This window comes from Aptenodytes forsteri, unplaced genomic scaffold (assembly GCF_000699145.1).
Source record: "Aptenodytes forsteri isolate BGI_AS27 unplaced genomic scaffold, ASM69914v1 Scaffold217, whole genome shotgun sequence".
Classification (NCBI taxonomy): Eukaryota; Metazoa; Chordata; class Aves; order Sphenisciformes; family Spheniscidae; genus Aptenodytes; species Aptenodytes forsteri.
In genome coordinates, this window is record NW_008796222.1 from 1,876,020 (window position 1) to 1,891,126 (window position 15,107).

General features: G+C 39.8%; 1 protein-coding gene across 1 annotated transcript in view; it reads left to right on the forward strand.

Moving 5' to 3' along the window:
* Window positions 1-14,249, forward strand: part of SERINC1 (serine incorporator 1) — a 15,791-nt gene extending 1,542 nt beyond the window's left edge. Inside the window, exons 2-10 of the mRNA XM_009289120.2 lie at window positions 4,156-4,317; window positions 5,703-5,896; window positions 9,113-9,192; window positions 9,387-9,524; window positions 10,509-10,678; window positions 10,808-10,898; window positions 12,045-12,186; window positions 12,296-12,526; window positions 14,111-14,249. Of these exons, the coding sequence (XP_009287395.1) occupies window positions 4,282-4,317; window positions 5,703-5,896; window positions 9,113-9,192; window positions 9,387-9,524; window positions 10,509-10,678; window positions 10,808-10,898; window positions 12,045-12,186; window positions 12,296-12,526; window positions 14,111-14,249 (1,221 nt within the window). The 5' untranslated portion in view covers window positions 4,156-4,281. The remainder of the gene's footprint in view (window positions 1-4,155; window positions 4,318-5,702; window positions 5,897-9,112; window positions 9,193-9,386; window positions 9,525-10,508; window positions 10,679-10,807; window positions 10,899-12,044; window positions 12,187-12,295; window positions 12,527-14,110) is intronic.
* The last annotated feature ends 858 nt before the right edge of the window (window positions 14,250-15,107 follow it).

Sequence of the window (15,107 nt, forward strand, 5' to 3'; positions counted from 1 at the left end):
GGTGGCGGTGGGGGAGGGGGGGTGGGGGGAGGGGGGAAGGCCTTAAGAGCACTGTCATCTCACCAAAAGTCTTCTGATCCTGACGACCTAGATCGGTCAGACAGTGCTGTTTTCACTCTGCTGGGTCTTGCCTCTACTGCATTGTTCCCTGAAATAGCTCAGCTGCTGTTTTGCTTGCTTTAATACTCTATCAAGGCAAAGATCTTGATTGAATCAGTTCCTTTAAGCATATGAGTAAGGGATGATGTAGCTAAAACCTGACTAGGCCCAGCGGGGGGCCTAGTGTTTTTGTGAATACTTAATTCAGTATATAATCATTTAGTCACTACCCCAGTAAGAAGATTATGTTTGATATTAAAAACTTGTTCTGTGTGTGTGCATCAGGGGCAGTGACACTTGACTTTCAGTGGTTTTGTGGGGTTTTCTCTCTCCTCTCTCCTGCAATATTCGTCTGGTTATAGAATCATAGAATAGAATCATAGAATCATTAAGGTTGGAAAAGACCCCTAAGATCATCGAGTCCAACCGTCGACCCAACACCACCATGCCCACTAAACCAGTTTCACCACTCTTTCAGTAAAGAAATTTTTCCTCACGTCCAATCTAAACCTCCCCTGGCGCAACTTGAGGCCATTTCCTCTTGTCCTATCGCTGGTTACTTGGGAGAAGAGACCGACACCCACCTCGCTACAACCTCCTTTCAGGTAGTTGTAGAGAGCGATGAGGTCTCCTCAGCCTCCTTTTCTCCAGGCTAAACAACCCCAGTTCCCTCAGCCGCTCTTCATAAGACTTGTTCTCCAGACCCTTCACCAGCTTTGTTGCCCTTCTCTGGACACGCTCCAGCACCTCAACGTCCTTCTTGTAGTGAGGGGCCCAAAACTGAACACAGTACTCAAGGTGTGGCCTCACCAGTGCCGAATACAGGGGCATGATCGCTTCAGTGATCGTGTTATGTGTTCCTCCTGCAATTTCCACTGCTCTAGAGAATGAAGTGGGTGGTTTAGCAGGCATGAATTAACTTGTCTGCCCAGCTGGCTGCTCCCAGAATAGGTGTGTGGGTCATCTTTTCTTATTTTGCCACAGTGAACACCACTGAGCTGCTTATTTTTCTCAAAAACGTGTAGGGATGTGAGTTGGTTGGTAGGTCCAAAAGTTACCGGATGGCAATAGGTTTATGCAGTTGTGACTTAGTAACTGTTGTCCAAGCTTCCTTAAGAAAGCAAGCTCAAAACTAATTGCAGAGTAACTGTCTGCATCTCTGACTAAGCTGGCCTTCACCTGGGGAGCTAATATTAAGCTTTGATTTGTGTAGTAGTATCCTACTATTTGTACTGTAGTATTTTTTTTTTGTAGGAGGCGTGCTCTGAATTTAGGAAGAAAGAAAATGACACAAACTGTCCTTGCCTCCTCTGCTGATAAACTCAGCTCCGTGGACCAAATGTTCTTTGCTCTCTGTTCTTTTTGAAGTCTGTTACTTGTTAGAAGTGTTTTCGCCAATAGTACAATAATACTATTTTATTGGAATGGTATATATTTTATTCTGTCTTGCTAAAAGAAAGAGGGACTTGGACTGTAATGTGATTCCTTGCAGAAGTGGCCAACTTATGTAAATAGTATCATTTATCAGTAGGTCTCTTGTTCAGAAATGTGCATGATCACAGCTTGTAAGGATGAGCTGTTTTAAAAGCTGGTGTTGGAGCTCAGACACACAAATGGGGCATATTGCCTCATTTGAGGCACATTGTTTCTCAGTGAGGGGAAGTCAGTCATCTTTATTTTGGTCACTGCAAGCCTCCCCTGTGTCTAGAAACATGCATTCCTCTGTGTTCCCCTTGATGCACTCAGGAGGAAGCTGCTTGAATTACTTAGGTATTTCGCAAACAATTTAACACTGGGATTCTCCAGAGAAGTGACTTCTATGTCAGACGGTCCTTGCACCAAATTTTCTGCAGCAGATGAACCTAGGCTTATATTCTACTCTGCCAAATTCAACCTTTCATTCAACAGTATCTTCAAAAATATTAATGCAGACAGAATTAGTTCAAGAAAGTAATTTTTTGAACAGAGAATAGAAAGGTTATTTGCGTGTGTGTGTAGGAAATAGTGTAATACATTAGTACTGTAAAATCCTGATGAATCCTAAGCCAATATTTGCCATACATTTCCTGCTTACTAAGGATAGATGCCACTAATGTAGTTGCTTGCAGTCATAGAACAGCCTCGAAGGATCATCTGGTCCAACCTTTCATAGGAGGGGGAGCCTAGATGAGGTGATCTAGGACCCTGTCCAGTTGTGTCTTGAAAACCTTCAGCGATGGGGACTCTACCATGTCCTTGGGGAGGTTGTTGCAGTGACTGATTGTTCTCACTGTAAAAAATTTCTTTCTTACAATGAGATGAAACCTCTCCTGGAATCAACACCCTCATACTCTTTGTGCTATAATGATACTGAGTGGAGGAGGAGGTAAAAAAGGGCAATATAATATCTTTGACATACTGAAATAGTTATAATGAGAATCTAGCTAGTTTCACTTTTTTAGCAAGACAAATTTAATAGTGAAGTTTGCTTATTTAAAAATGATTCTGTAGCATAGTGGAGTGAAAATTCTTGGCTCTTCCATCCTCGAAAAGGAACACAAGTACAAAAAGAATACAAGGAAAGTATTTAAAAGACCCAGTTTGTGGGTCCAGTGTGTGGGTCCGGTTGAACCTGTAAGAACAGCTAATCTGAGCCTTTTCCGGAGGGTTTCTCAGGAGGCTGCCAAGACCCTTGTGGCAGTCTGTCTGCTCTTCCCTACAAGCCCTGGGGCCTTCCTGGTAGCGGCGGCGGACTGCTGGCATTTTTGTTTGTCATATGACTAAACTTTTAACAACCCTCTCTGACACATGCCAGTCATACTGAATGATTGACGTGCACTGGTCATGTGGCTGTCTAACCAGTCATGTTCTTATGTGACTGACTGAGTGTCTTTCATGCGGTGATTAACACCTGTGGCTTTTGTCACGTGGCGGAGGTGTCCCTGCATGTGTGCTGGGGGAGAAGCTGGGTTGTAGCGCCCTTCAGTATCTTTGTCAGAGGTTGCGTGGTCTGTTGTAGCTCAGATAGGGCAGCGCTCCCTTCGTAACTTTACCTTAGCTGAAAAATATGTGGCCTCCAAAACTTAGCTGTTAACTGCTCACTGGGATTTCCCATGTCTTCTAGGCAAAATAATTTATTTGTAAATTAAAAAAACCCAGAAAACAAAACATTTTGATTGTACCCTTCCTCTTTTGGCTTACGTTTACTTGTGGAACCTTGCCCTTCTTTCGCTTCCTGAATTGTCACTCAGCAAGTGGCAGAAAATTGCAAAGGGGTGAAGTACGCTTCCCGCTTCCCACCCCCGGGTGAGTTAGCACTATCTGCTCCCTTTCCTTCTTCCGACAATTTTCTGTTTAAGAGTTAAATACAGGTAAATTTTGTCCTATTTTTCCCCCTTGTAGTATTACGACTGCACAGCATTCCTATCCACTTTCGCTGTTGGTATTTGGTAGCAATGATAATACGTATACTGTGTGTTTGCTTTGTTCTTGTGGTTTGTAACTGTTACATTGCGTAAGTTAATTTTGCCAGCTAACAGAATTATGTGATACGTGAGTAGCTGCTAAATATGCAATAATTTGCAATCTAAGCTTTATGCTATTTTACCTATTGTTTGTGCTCCAGTAATGTTTATGGCCCCAGTGAGGATTGTGGCCCAACTCTGCCAGATGCTGAAAATGTACCTAGATGGCAGTTGTGCTCAAATTTCTTTTCTGCGGTGTGTTTGTTTAATCTCTGCAGCTGTGGAAGGGAGGATGTAGTTGTTAACTAAAAGCAATCCTTGCATCTCATTTAGCTGAAATGAAATAAAATTCAAGAGAACAAATGAGCCTGAATCCAGTCTTTATTTCCTCTGAATGGATAAATGATTACTTTTGACATAGCACTAATTTCATTCCACAGCGGTGCCAAGATTGTTAGGGGGCTCTGTAATGTGTTGCAGCGACTTAGTCTGCACTAGTGATGAGATGCATAGGATGAGTCATTCTGATGATCTACACAGCCTGATTAAATATTGAAATCTAGCAATGCAAAACTTTTTAAAGAATTTGTTTTATGTTCTGTCTCTCTGTCAGATACCGTGCTTATGTGGAAGTGCCCCGTGCTTGCTCTGCCGATGCTGCCCCAGTGGAAACAACTCCACCATAACTCGGCTGGTTTATGCGTTCTTCTTACTTCTTGGCGTGAGTGTTGCCTGTGTAATGTTAATACCAGGCATGGAAGAGCAGCTGAAGAAGGTCAGGTTACTTCTTTGCTAGCATGTTTGGTAGAACAAATGTCACAGATAATTGTAAATGACATCTTGAAAGCATGGGTTTTCTTTGGAAATACGTAATTGTGCTGCCACCTGTGCTTCACAGTCACCGTTAATTTCACTGTAGGTCAAATAAACAAAGAACTCATGGGACAGTCACTGCATAGATGAAAAGCGCTATTTAGAAATAAAGTTGCATCTCTTCTTTAATAGCTCAGAGCAGAAAAAATAAAATCTTGTATCAAACAAGAAAATGTAACTTATGTATGTGGAGTTTTAAATTATATATTATTGAGATGCTTGTATTTGTGGCACTTGATTGATTTTGATTGCTGTTAATAAAAGAAAAAAATAACCACAATCTAAGATATGTCTTTTAGTTTCATTGTGTTGTACTAGTTAAAAATCTATTTTAAAGTCTGCAAATGCATAACAAAAATAATTCTCACTAATGATAGCATATTTTTCACTTAAGGAAATTAGGAAGTGCTTATAGGATTTTACAGTTTATTAGTTATATGAAGATACGATAGTGCGTGTAAAATTACAGAGTGATAATTTGAGTTATGGGAGAGCTTATAGGTTCACTGAACTCGGGTTGCATGTGCTTTGGTTCTGTTAGTCTTCGTTTTGCTGTCTTTATTTTTTTTCTAGTAGATAGTAACTTCTGTTAGGCATGCTTTTGATTTTCTTCCCCCAAAATGATTAATCTGTAAATGTTTATTTCAGTGTGGTATAGTAACCATGTTACAGCTTCAGTGAGAGCCATGTTAGTCATCTAGGGAAGAAAATTACAGCCTTCTGGAGTATGATTTGACTTCAAAAAGATGTTGCTCATGTCCTGGTAGTGACTGGAAAGGATATTCTCAGCTGTTTCATATGGAAGTTACAGATATTTCTAATTGATGGTGATGTTACTTTTTGAGGGGAGGCTGTTTCTGTTTTAAAGAGATGTGAGCAGGCTGCCTTCTCCTAGCTATGTCACGAACCTGATAGTAACTGTCAAGTCAAATTTACCAAATCCCAGATCTTTTATTTAGCTCCTGATTCAGATCAACAGGTGAAAACTGCATTTCTTTGAGAAGTTCTGAAATTGCTAATAACAACCCCCCCCTCCCCCACTGTTAATAAGATTTATTTTTGGTTTTGTTTAGAATTTGCCTATGCGGGATTTTTTCCCTTGAATGTGTTTAATATTCTGGTTGGACTGTAACTAGCAATGCAGCCCTTCAATATCATGTTTTCTAGCAATTTTAATAGTTGCATAATGTTACAATATTAATGAATTGTATATTAATAAATTGCTAATACATATTTACTCACAGGAGGCCTTTTACACATCACTGAAGTGTCTTGTATTTATCACAGATCCCTGGATTTTGTGATGGAGGGATGGGAACAACTATTCCTGGTGTGCATGGCCATGTGAATTGCGATGTACTAGTTGGTTACAAAGCCGTGTACCGTGTGTGCTTTGGCATGGCCATGTTCTTCCTTCTCTTCTCCTTATTGATGATCAAAGTGAAGAGCAGCAATGACCCAAGAGCAGCGGTGCACAATGGGTAAGATACAGAAATGAGAACTGGGATGGGCGGTGTGTCCATATGAGATACAGCTACTGTGACAATAAAGCCTGTGGCTGAGCACACTGGTCAAATCTACTGTTCCACAAAGAATTAATTTCGTAGTAGCTAGAGGAGTGTTGTTGCAGTAGAGGGTGTTCAAAGTTATTAGTTCTTAGACATGGCAGATTAATTTTTGCAAGAGGAAAAGATACACATGGCTGTCACTTTTCAGAGCCTGAACTCTGACAATGGATAATCTGTCCAGAGGTTTCCCAAGATTAGAGATTCTGCTTTTGTCCAAAGATGACAAAATTCAGAGGTGAATAATGGTAACTAAGTTTCATTCCACTGAGATTTTTTTCAACAAATAGAAAGATTAAAAAGCCTCATCTGTCCTCTAGGAATTACATTCCTCTTCACTTTGATGTTTGTAAGGGCTTGCTCGTTTCTGAACAGCTTTATTTTAAAGATCCTAACAGTTACATGTATCTATATAGATATATAACATATCTCTTCCCCCTCTGCTATCTTTTCTTCGGTCTCCCCTCTGCATAAAGAAGAGTGAGTTATGTATTTAGTTTCTGAACTTTCCAGAAAATTTTTCTTTTCTATTTCATTGTAGTTAGGATTATCAGATGGAAGATAATAGTGGAATTTCAGCTTGTGGGTTGACACAAGTGGTAGTTTTCATCCAGGCTCAGCCTATGTGTAATGTAGCTTCTTGAACCAAGGAGATGTAAATATTTGTAGTAGGGCACGGCACTAAAAAGCATAAAACCATTTATGGTGCCTAGTCTTAGTGGTCACAGTGATTGCTTAGACTACTACTTTTTCAACATGATTATATTTAACAGAAGCTATGAACAGCTAAGCAATAAAAATGAAGAAGTCACTTTATATTCAGTATAATAAGATTAAACGTTTCTAGCGTAAAATGAGAAAAAACTTCAATGATTTCTGTAGGGGAAAAGAAAATAATTAAGACTGAGCAGAACATTGCTTTGTTTACTTCTTTTGTTTGTTTTGGTCTAATGAAAAAGAGGCTGGTACAGTTTTAAGATGCGTTAGCAGCAGTAACTCAGCTCAGCCTTTCCCTCCGCCCTGCTTTGTTCAGGAGAGCATACTTGTTACAAGCAAGAAGAAAATGGTTCAGGTACATTCTGTATCAACACTGTGTGTTTTTACAATAAAAGACACCTTTTACATGATGTGGAATCTTTTTACCTAAAACTGCTTCTTAAGTGTTTGGGATCTTCTTGATACCCTTATCTGGAGTTGTGCTCTCCAGTACAAATTTTGGAACTATTTATGCAGCCCATAGCAGTTCACTCTTCTTAGCCAATCTAGCGTCACCGCTAGGATAACAGGAAAAATGATACTCGTTAACTGTTAGTGCTAAAATATTTAATAATGTTGCTTCCAACACTTCTGTAATGACTAGTTGCTTCAATAGTATGCATTACAGGTAGCTTTATGAAAACCATGGCTTTTGATTTTTGAAATTGTATGTATCTTCAGTAATACTTTGCAATGTAATCTTTCCGTCAGTGATTTGAAATATTCAGGATATTAAGTTTTTCCATGTATGTGTACTAACTTTTTCATGCTTGCATGCAAGTTAAGCCCAGTAATGTGGTCCAGTGCCAATGTTCACCTTCTTTGCTTTTTAACAGCAGTCAGAATGGTTTCTTGCCTCAGGTTAATAGTAATAATAGAAAAAATCAGTTACAATGTATTCACAGGATTGTTGCTGGCTTGCACAGAATGCATAGCAACTGTGGGTGTTATTTCAGATGAGTATTGTTTTCAGCTGTCATGCACGTTATATGGGTAGAGTGTTAAGATCCCTTAAAGTCTGGAATGAGAGATGAAATTTTTACAAACTTGAACCTGTTCTTATTTCTATAATTGAGAATGAAAGTGATTTAAAAAACCTAAAATTCCACATGTGGATTCAAAAACTAGTTTTAGTGGGGTATGTATTACACCATAAATGTTATAAGTTAATTCAGCTTTCAAACTGGGTTTAGTCAGTTCTCTGTATCCCAGGGAATTAGTCCATTTTTCCCATATTCTGCACTTCTGTCATCTCACATAGTTCCTCTCCACACAGTTGGAATTTATTCCTCTGGTCACCATCACCTGATTGTAACAGCCAGAAGGAGAGATTAAACTTGTTCAAAGTATGGAAAAATGACAAGAGATAGAAAACTTGAAAACCGTGCAAGTGTTTGACGTCGCAGGGGTGTGGTACATGTCTCTGTGCTATATTCAGTTTTGAAGTACGTGTAGATGGTACAGTGCCTGTATTTGGAGCTCCCTGTCACTGTGATCAGAAAAAATATTTTTCGCCTTCTTATAGTTTTGTTGGCGTAACTTTTTGACTTGAAGTTCCCTATGCGGGGTGTATTTGTACACAGTCTGTATTTGGGGTGGGTTTGGTGTATCTTTGGTGGAAGATATTTCCTTGTCTGCTTTCTGGGAAGCATCTGATCTGTTTTGCTTGTCCATGAGTGTGTATCTTTTACTGGGAAAAAAAAAATAAAATCCAGTGCTACTGCACTGGAACAGGGACTTAAAATTTGATTGTGTCCTTTCTGTGAAGGATAAATCCTTTGCTTTTGTTGTTGTGATTAAGTCCTCATCAGACGTAGGCCTAAAGAGTCTGAAGTTAGGTGGGAAGAATCCAGGCTTTTGTACATCTCTCTCTTGTAGGAAATGAATCAAGACTGGTAGGGAACTCCAGCATAATGTCTCTGTCATTGTAGGCACCAGATCTTCTACCTTTTTGGTTTTGATATTAAAAACAGGTAGGGATTTTTTTAACCTGATTTTCTGATTTGTAGGCAGTTCAGTAATCTCACTGCTCTAGTTAAAAACCTTCTCAAAAAACCAACCAACCAAACAAAAATACCCAACTCACAATTATATTCCACGCTGGCTTCATTTGTAATAAGCGAGTGAGATATCTCTGGGAAATGTGTCAAACTCTGTGTCAGTCTAGCACAGCTCAAGCATAATTTTCTGGAGAACAAAAATCTTGGGCAGATGAAGTAGGATAAAAATTAAAAGAAGTGAGTTAAGAATGAGTGAATTAAAAAAAGAAACAAACACTTAAGGATGTGCATTTTGTGTTCTTTCAAGTTTTTGTGAATTAGATCAGACTTAAGCAGTTGCCTGACTTTTTTTTTTTTTTTTTTAATTTCCCTTTAGATTCTGGTTCTTTAAATTTGCAACAGCACTTGCAATTAGTGTTGGAGCTTTCTTCATACCAGAGGGACCGTTTACAACTGGTAAGGGAATATTGTCTTCCACTGTATCATGGTGCAATCATAACTGGTTTTAAAACAAAACTAAGTGCATGCTGATGTCTTATCGTTTTAATTGTAGCTGTGTAACTATAGCACTTTTCTGTGTTTAGGGACATTAAGACAGGGTGGTAAATTATCTATGGTTCTGAGCTGGTTTTGTTTTATTTCTCTTTTAGTGTGGTTTTATGTAGGTATGGCTGGAGCATTCTGCTTTATTCTTATTCAGCTGGTCTTGCTTATTGACTTTGCCCACTCCTGGAATGAATCTTGGGTTGAAAAAATGGAGGAAGGAAACTCAAGGTGCTGGTATGCAGGTAAAGGACTGTACTACAATCAAGTTTTAAATTTCATTGTGCATTATGTTAAATAAGTTATTCACCGAGTAGTGCATTTTACCAGAGTGCAGAAGGGCTGCTTCGTGCATAAGTATCATTTTCTCAGATGGTGTAGTTCAGCTCCATTGTCTTGCTGTCCTTTTGATGTCAAGTTAAATAAAGAGGAGGAGGGTAGGGAGAGGGGCAGCAGCCTCTTGAGTTACAAGATCTAATCCCTGGAAGCAGGCCATCAGTTTGTGATAGCAGAGAAGTCGCAATTGTGGGGTTTGTTTTTTTTTTTTTTTTCTTTTTTCAGCCACAGGTTTTGTTACACCTTAGCGCAGATTAAAAACAAACTAGTCTGTTACTGCTTCATGTTGAGCATAAGCATCTCAAATAATTGTTTTTTCTTTCTGTCTGCCGGTCAGTCATTCTTCGAAGGTATACCCTGAGTGAAAGGCCAAGATAGTGATGGAGAGTACAAGTCATCTCACTGGAGAAATGATATGTTAATTTTAATAAAACGTTTCAGATGTGATAATTTAGGTGTTTTAAAAGACAGCACACCCTGTCTTCGTGCAATGGCCACTTCAGTCTCTAATGTTTTTAATAAGATGGAATTTGGAAATAAGATTTTGTTTTTCCTTCTGTTGGAGAAGTAGTTCTTCAGTTTCTTTTTTTTAAGCTTTTAGCCAAAGTGTAGTATGTAGTATAACAGTATTCCTTCATACTTGCTCTTCTTGGTTGCTGTTAGAGCACTGGAGAATCAAGTATGGCTTCGGGCTTCCCATTTATTGTGTTCTTTCTTTTTAAGACCTCAGAGTATTGAGAAGAACTTACTTCCTTTACATTTCAATGCCCAGAGCTGCTCTCTAATTGTCATTGTATACCGTATCCAAAAACCTGATAATCGTGCAATATTATTTCAATTTTAATACTCTCCATTATTAACCAGTTTAACTCTGTTTTTGTCTCTTTTCACAGCTCTGCTGTCAGCTACAGCTGTCAATTACCTGCTGTCTCTAGTAGCAATTGTCTTGTTTTATGTTTATTATACTCATCCAGAAGGTTGTTCTGAAAACAAGACATTCATCAGTGTTAATATGCTGCTGTGTATTGGTGCTTCTGTAATGTCAATTCTGCCGAAGATTCAGGTATAGTTTTAATTCTGTTACCTTTTAGGGGTGGGTTTTTTTGTGTTATCAGTCCTAGAAACCTATAATATTATTGTGCCCGAGACTTTTAATTGCCTAACTTTGCTGTTTCATGACTACTTTGTATAGGAATCTCAGCCAAGATCTGGTTTGCTGCAGTCTTCTGTGATCACAATTTATACAATGTATTTGACTTGGTCAGCTATGACCAATGAACCAGGTAAGTGTAGTAGCAATATATGGCTTTTTGGGTAACCAGTTCAGCAGTAAATTGTATCTTTACCTTTTTGCAAGGCAATATTACAATGGGGTACTATAATGCATGCAAGTTAGAGGCAGGACTCATTAGTTTGTGTTCTCTCCCCCCCCCCCCCAATTATCTGTGATAATACCGAAGAAATAGTTCTTCCAAAGATAATGTGTTTTTCACTTGCTCTTAAGTTTTATCGTATGGAAGAATTCCAACCTATTATTGGCAGAACTGCAGTATGCTAAGGCTTAGACTTTGCAGATTACCACAACTCTTCCAAGGTGTCTGGGAGGTTCATCTCCCTACCAAGTTTCAAGTTTCTTACCTGGTGACTGAGATGCTACTGATGATATTTTTCTGAACTGAGGATTTTAAAAAATGTATCAATAAATGTTTTCAATGTTTCTTGTGTCTGAAAACAGCTAAGCATCTCTTAAAAAAAAAAAAAAAGTTTTTTCAGAAATTCTGGTGATTAAAATAAACTGCCAAATACTGATTTTTTTTTTTTTTTGGTGTTTTTAATTGGGTTTCTGGCCCTTTTATCTTAATTATGGACAATCTTTTGTGCTTCTGTGTAACAGCATACATATGAGTCATACCTAATTCCTGCAGTAATTATGGGGAAATAAGATTGTCTGCTACTTTCAGCTGTTTCGTCTGTGTTATCTGTGGATGCTGTGAGTTGGGAACTGTTGATAATACGAAACTGACTTTGTAGCATTCTTTTCCAACTCTGAGATGACTCTGGTACCCCATCTATAGAGTATATGTTTGTCAAACTGGGTTTCTAGTGGTAGAATTTCTAAAGCTTAATATGCAGAGCACTTTTATTGCATCTAATTATATGAGACGGAACAGTAAAGCAGTTGATGCATATCTTATATAAGTTTAAAATCCTTTTATCTGCTCAGGGAGACAGATTTTTATGCCACATGCTGTCGTTGGCCTGCTTTAGAGAGACTCAATAGGCTAAAATTAGATTCAAAGCTTTTTTACTTCAAGACTGTCACAGTCACAAAGTTCCTTTCTATTACTGTGTATTCAGCGTGGAAATGTAATACTAAATATTTGTTCTGTTCTTGTTTTATGTAAGTTTTAATGTAACTTCCCCCACAGATAGGCGCTGTAACCCAAGTTTGCTGAGCATCATTGGTTACAACAGCACCACCGTTCCAACCCAAGGTCAGGTAGTTCAGTGGTGGGATGCACAAGGAATCGTAGGACTGGTCTTGTTTTTGCTGTGCGTTCTTTATTCAAGGTAAGATTCCTTTAAAAAAATTCCTACTAACTTGTATTACTTCTCATTGTCAGATACTAGATTGTATTTATTTGGGTAACTGTACTGTGTCCTTTCCTGTCAAATACAGCATCCGAACATCCAACAACAGCCAAGTTAACAAGCTGATGCTGACCAGTGATGAATCAACGCTGATAGAGGATGGCATGCCCAGGAGTGACGGCTCCCTTGACGATGGAGATGATGTTCACCGAGCCATAGATAACGAGAGGGATGGAGTTACTTACAGTTACTCCTTCTTTCATTTCATGCTTTTCCTGGCATCACTGTATATCATGATGACGCTTACCAACTGGTACAGGTATTTACGTTTGATAATATATTGTGCTAATAATGAGCATACAAGACGCTATCTTTTGCTGGACAAGGAGGCGTAAGTGGTGTGCTGTGGGGAATGGAGGTCTTGAATGGACTTCTCAAGGGAAGTATACTGTTTGATCTATATTAAATGAATTGCATTGGAAAATTGGAGTAGCCAACCTTGTTCACAAGTGCCTGTCATATTTTCTAGGCTAATTCTCATGATTCACAGGACTGCTGAAACACGTCGTGCTGAAGTGAACAGGATAGAGTCTTAAATTCTATAACAACTAAAAATAAGTAAACATGAGGCCCATGTCTGGTACAAAGAGCTGGAAAAAGGAGAGATAGGACATGTTATATCAGCAGGTCGAAGGAGAGATGATCCTTCCCCTCTACTCAGCACTGGTGACCACACCTGGAGTGCTGGGTCCGGTCCTGGGCTCCCCAGTACGAGAGAGACATGGACATACTGGAGAGAGTCCAGCGAAGGGCCACAAAGATGAAGAAGGGACTGGAGCACCTGTCGTATGAGGAGAGGCTGAGAGAGCGGGGACTGTTCAGCCTGGAGAAGAGAAGGCTCAGGGGGATCTCATCAATGTATATAAATAAATACCTGAAGGGAGGGTGCAAAGAGGACGGAGCCAGGCTCTTTTCAGTGGTGCCCAGTGACAGGACCAGAGGCAGCGGGCACAGACTGAAACACAGGAGGTTCCCTCTGAACATCAGGAAACACATTTTTTTATTGAGGGTGACTGAGCACTGCGCAGGTTGCCCAGGGAGGTTGTGGCGTCTCCATCCTTGGAGATATTCAAAAGCCGTCTGGGCATAGTCCTGATTAGCTGGCTGTAGGTGTCCCTGCTCGGGCAGGGGGGTTGGAGGAGATGACCTCCAGAGGTCCCTTCCAACCTCTCAGCCATTCTGTGACAGGGTCTGGTGGAAGAAAATGAGGTGGTCTGCTCCCTGAAATAAACCCTCATGATAAAATAGTCCTCCTGTGTGTGAATTGTTACTATGTTTAGCAGCTTGAGCAGATGTTCTTCAGAATTGAAAAATATAAAGTATGGTCTCTAATAATTTGCTAGAGGACAATTTGTATCAAAATAGCAACACTAAAAGGTGTTTCCTTCAAAAGTAACTCTTGATAGATAGGTCTGCTGTGGATTTGATTTCTGGCCCTGCTTGGGTCAATATAACATCAAGATTATTAATTCTTCTAGGTGTTGTCTTTCGGCCAGGTAAAATGCATTATTTGTATCTATAAATGCTATCCATTTCCTGCCTTTCCACAGATTTGCTTAGAGATTCGTCATAATTATTTCTGCTTCTTGGCAGCTTCTCTTACTAAATATTTTTTGGGCTGCTGTTGCTTTCCCCACCTTCCTGTGACACCAACTTACAAATGGTGTTCCTGTACAGATTGGTGTGAACTGCCCGGAAGAAGGGTAGAGATGTCCTTTGAGGTGTGGAGCTGAAGTGAAAATGATCTGCTGTGAAAATAGTGTTGGAGAGTGGCTTACTACACTAGTATGTCATACTGAAACAAAAATTGCAAACTTTCTTTTTTCTTCTCCTTCTCTCACAGTCCGGATTCTTCTTATGAGACGATGACCAGCAAATGGCCGTCTGTCTGGGTGAAGATATCTTCCAGCTGGATTGGCATCGTGCTGTACGTGTGGACTCTGGTTGCTCCGCTGGTTCTTACAAACCGTGACTTCGACTGAGCTGTGCTGCTCTCTAGGGCGATTGTGCTAGCTTCACCGTGTCTTCGAAACAAACAGTATTCCAGATAATAGTGCAGTTGTGAATGCGTGTGCACACGTGTGCGTGTGCTATCCGTGTAGTATACCCTGCTTTATTCTGCATGATTACCTTCAATCATGTCTTTTGTCATTTCACTAAATGACTTTTTCTAGCTGAGCTCAGTGGCAATTGCTATAATGACAGTTTTCATAGGATTACTCCTAGATTGAGTGCTTCGGGAGCATTAGATGCAAGATCAAGACCTTTTGGAAGTAGGTTTTTTTTCCCTCTCAGTTGCATTAAATAGTTGTAGGAAAAAAGGTGCAAGTGTTAATTAGGGTAACAAAACAGTATTAGATCAGGCTTTGCGAGCAAAGGAGGGGGCTGCCTTTGATCCCTGTTGCCTTGATTCCAAAGTCGGTCTTGAGTACGCATTTGTTAGGCTCAAAGTTGTGCATGTTGGAGTTTACTGGACGTCTTGCAGCATTTTGGCACTAGCAGCCTGACCTCTTCCCGTTCTGAGGGCAGCAACACCTTTAGCACAGATGTTAAATGGGGAAAACTTGCACCTGAAGCTGCAGGGGAGCTGGTGTCCTCCCTCCTTGGTGCCGTTGGGTCCGATGTGTCCCGTTGCAGACAGGGGGACGGACACCCTGGGGAAAAACATCCTGGTATCAGATGCTCAGAAGCATGTTTTTAAGGCACCTGTTTACAATGCGCATCTATGTATTATTATTATTTTTATTTTTTTTTAAAGTAGTTTAAATGGGATAGCTGTGCTGTAATTTATTGCTGTTTTGTGTGCCACTTTCTTTCTTGGCTAAGCTACAATCACAGAG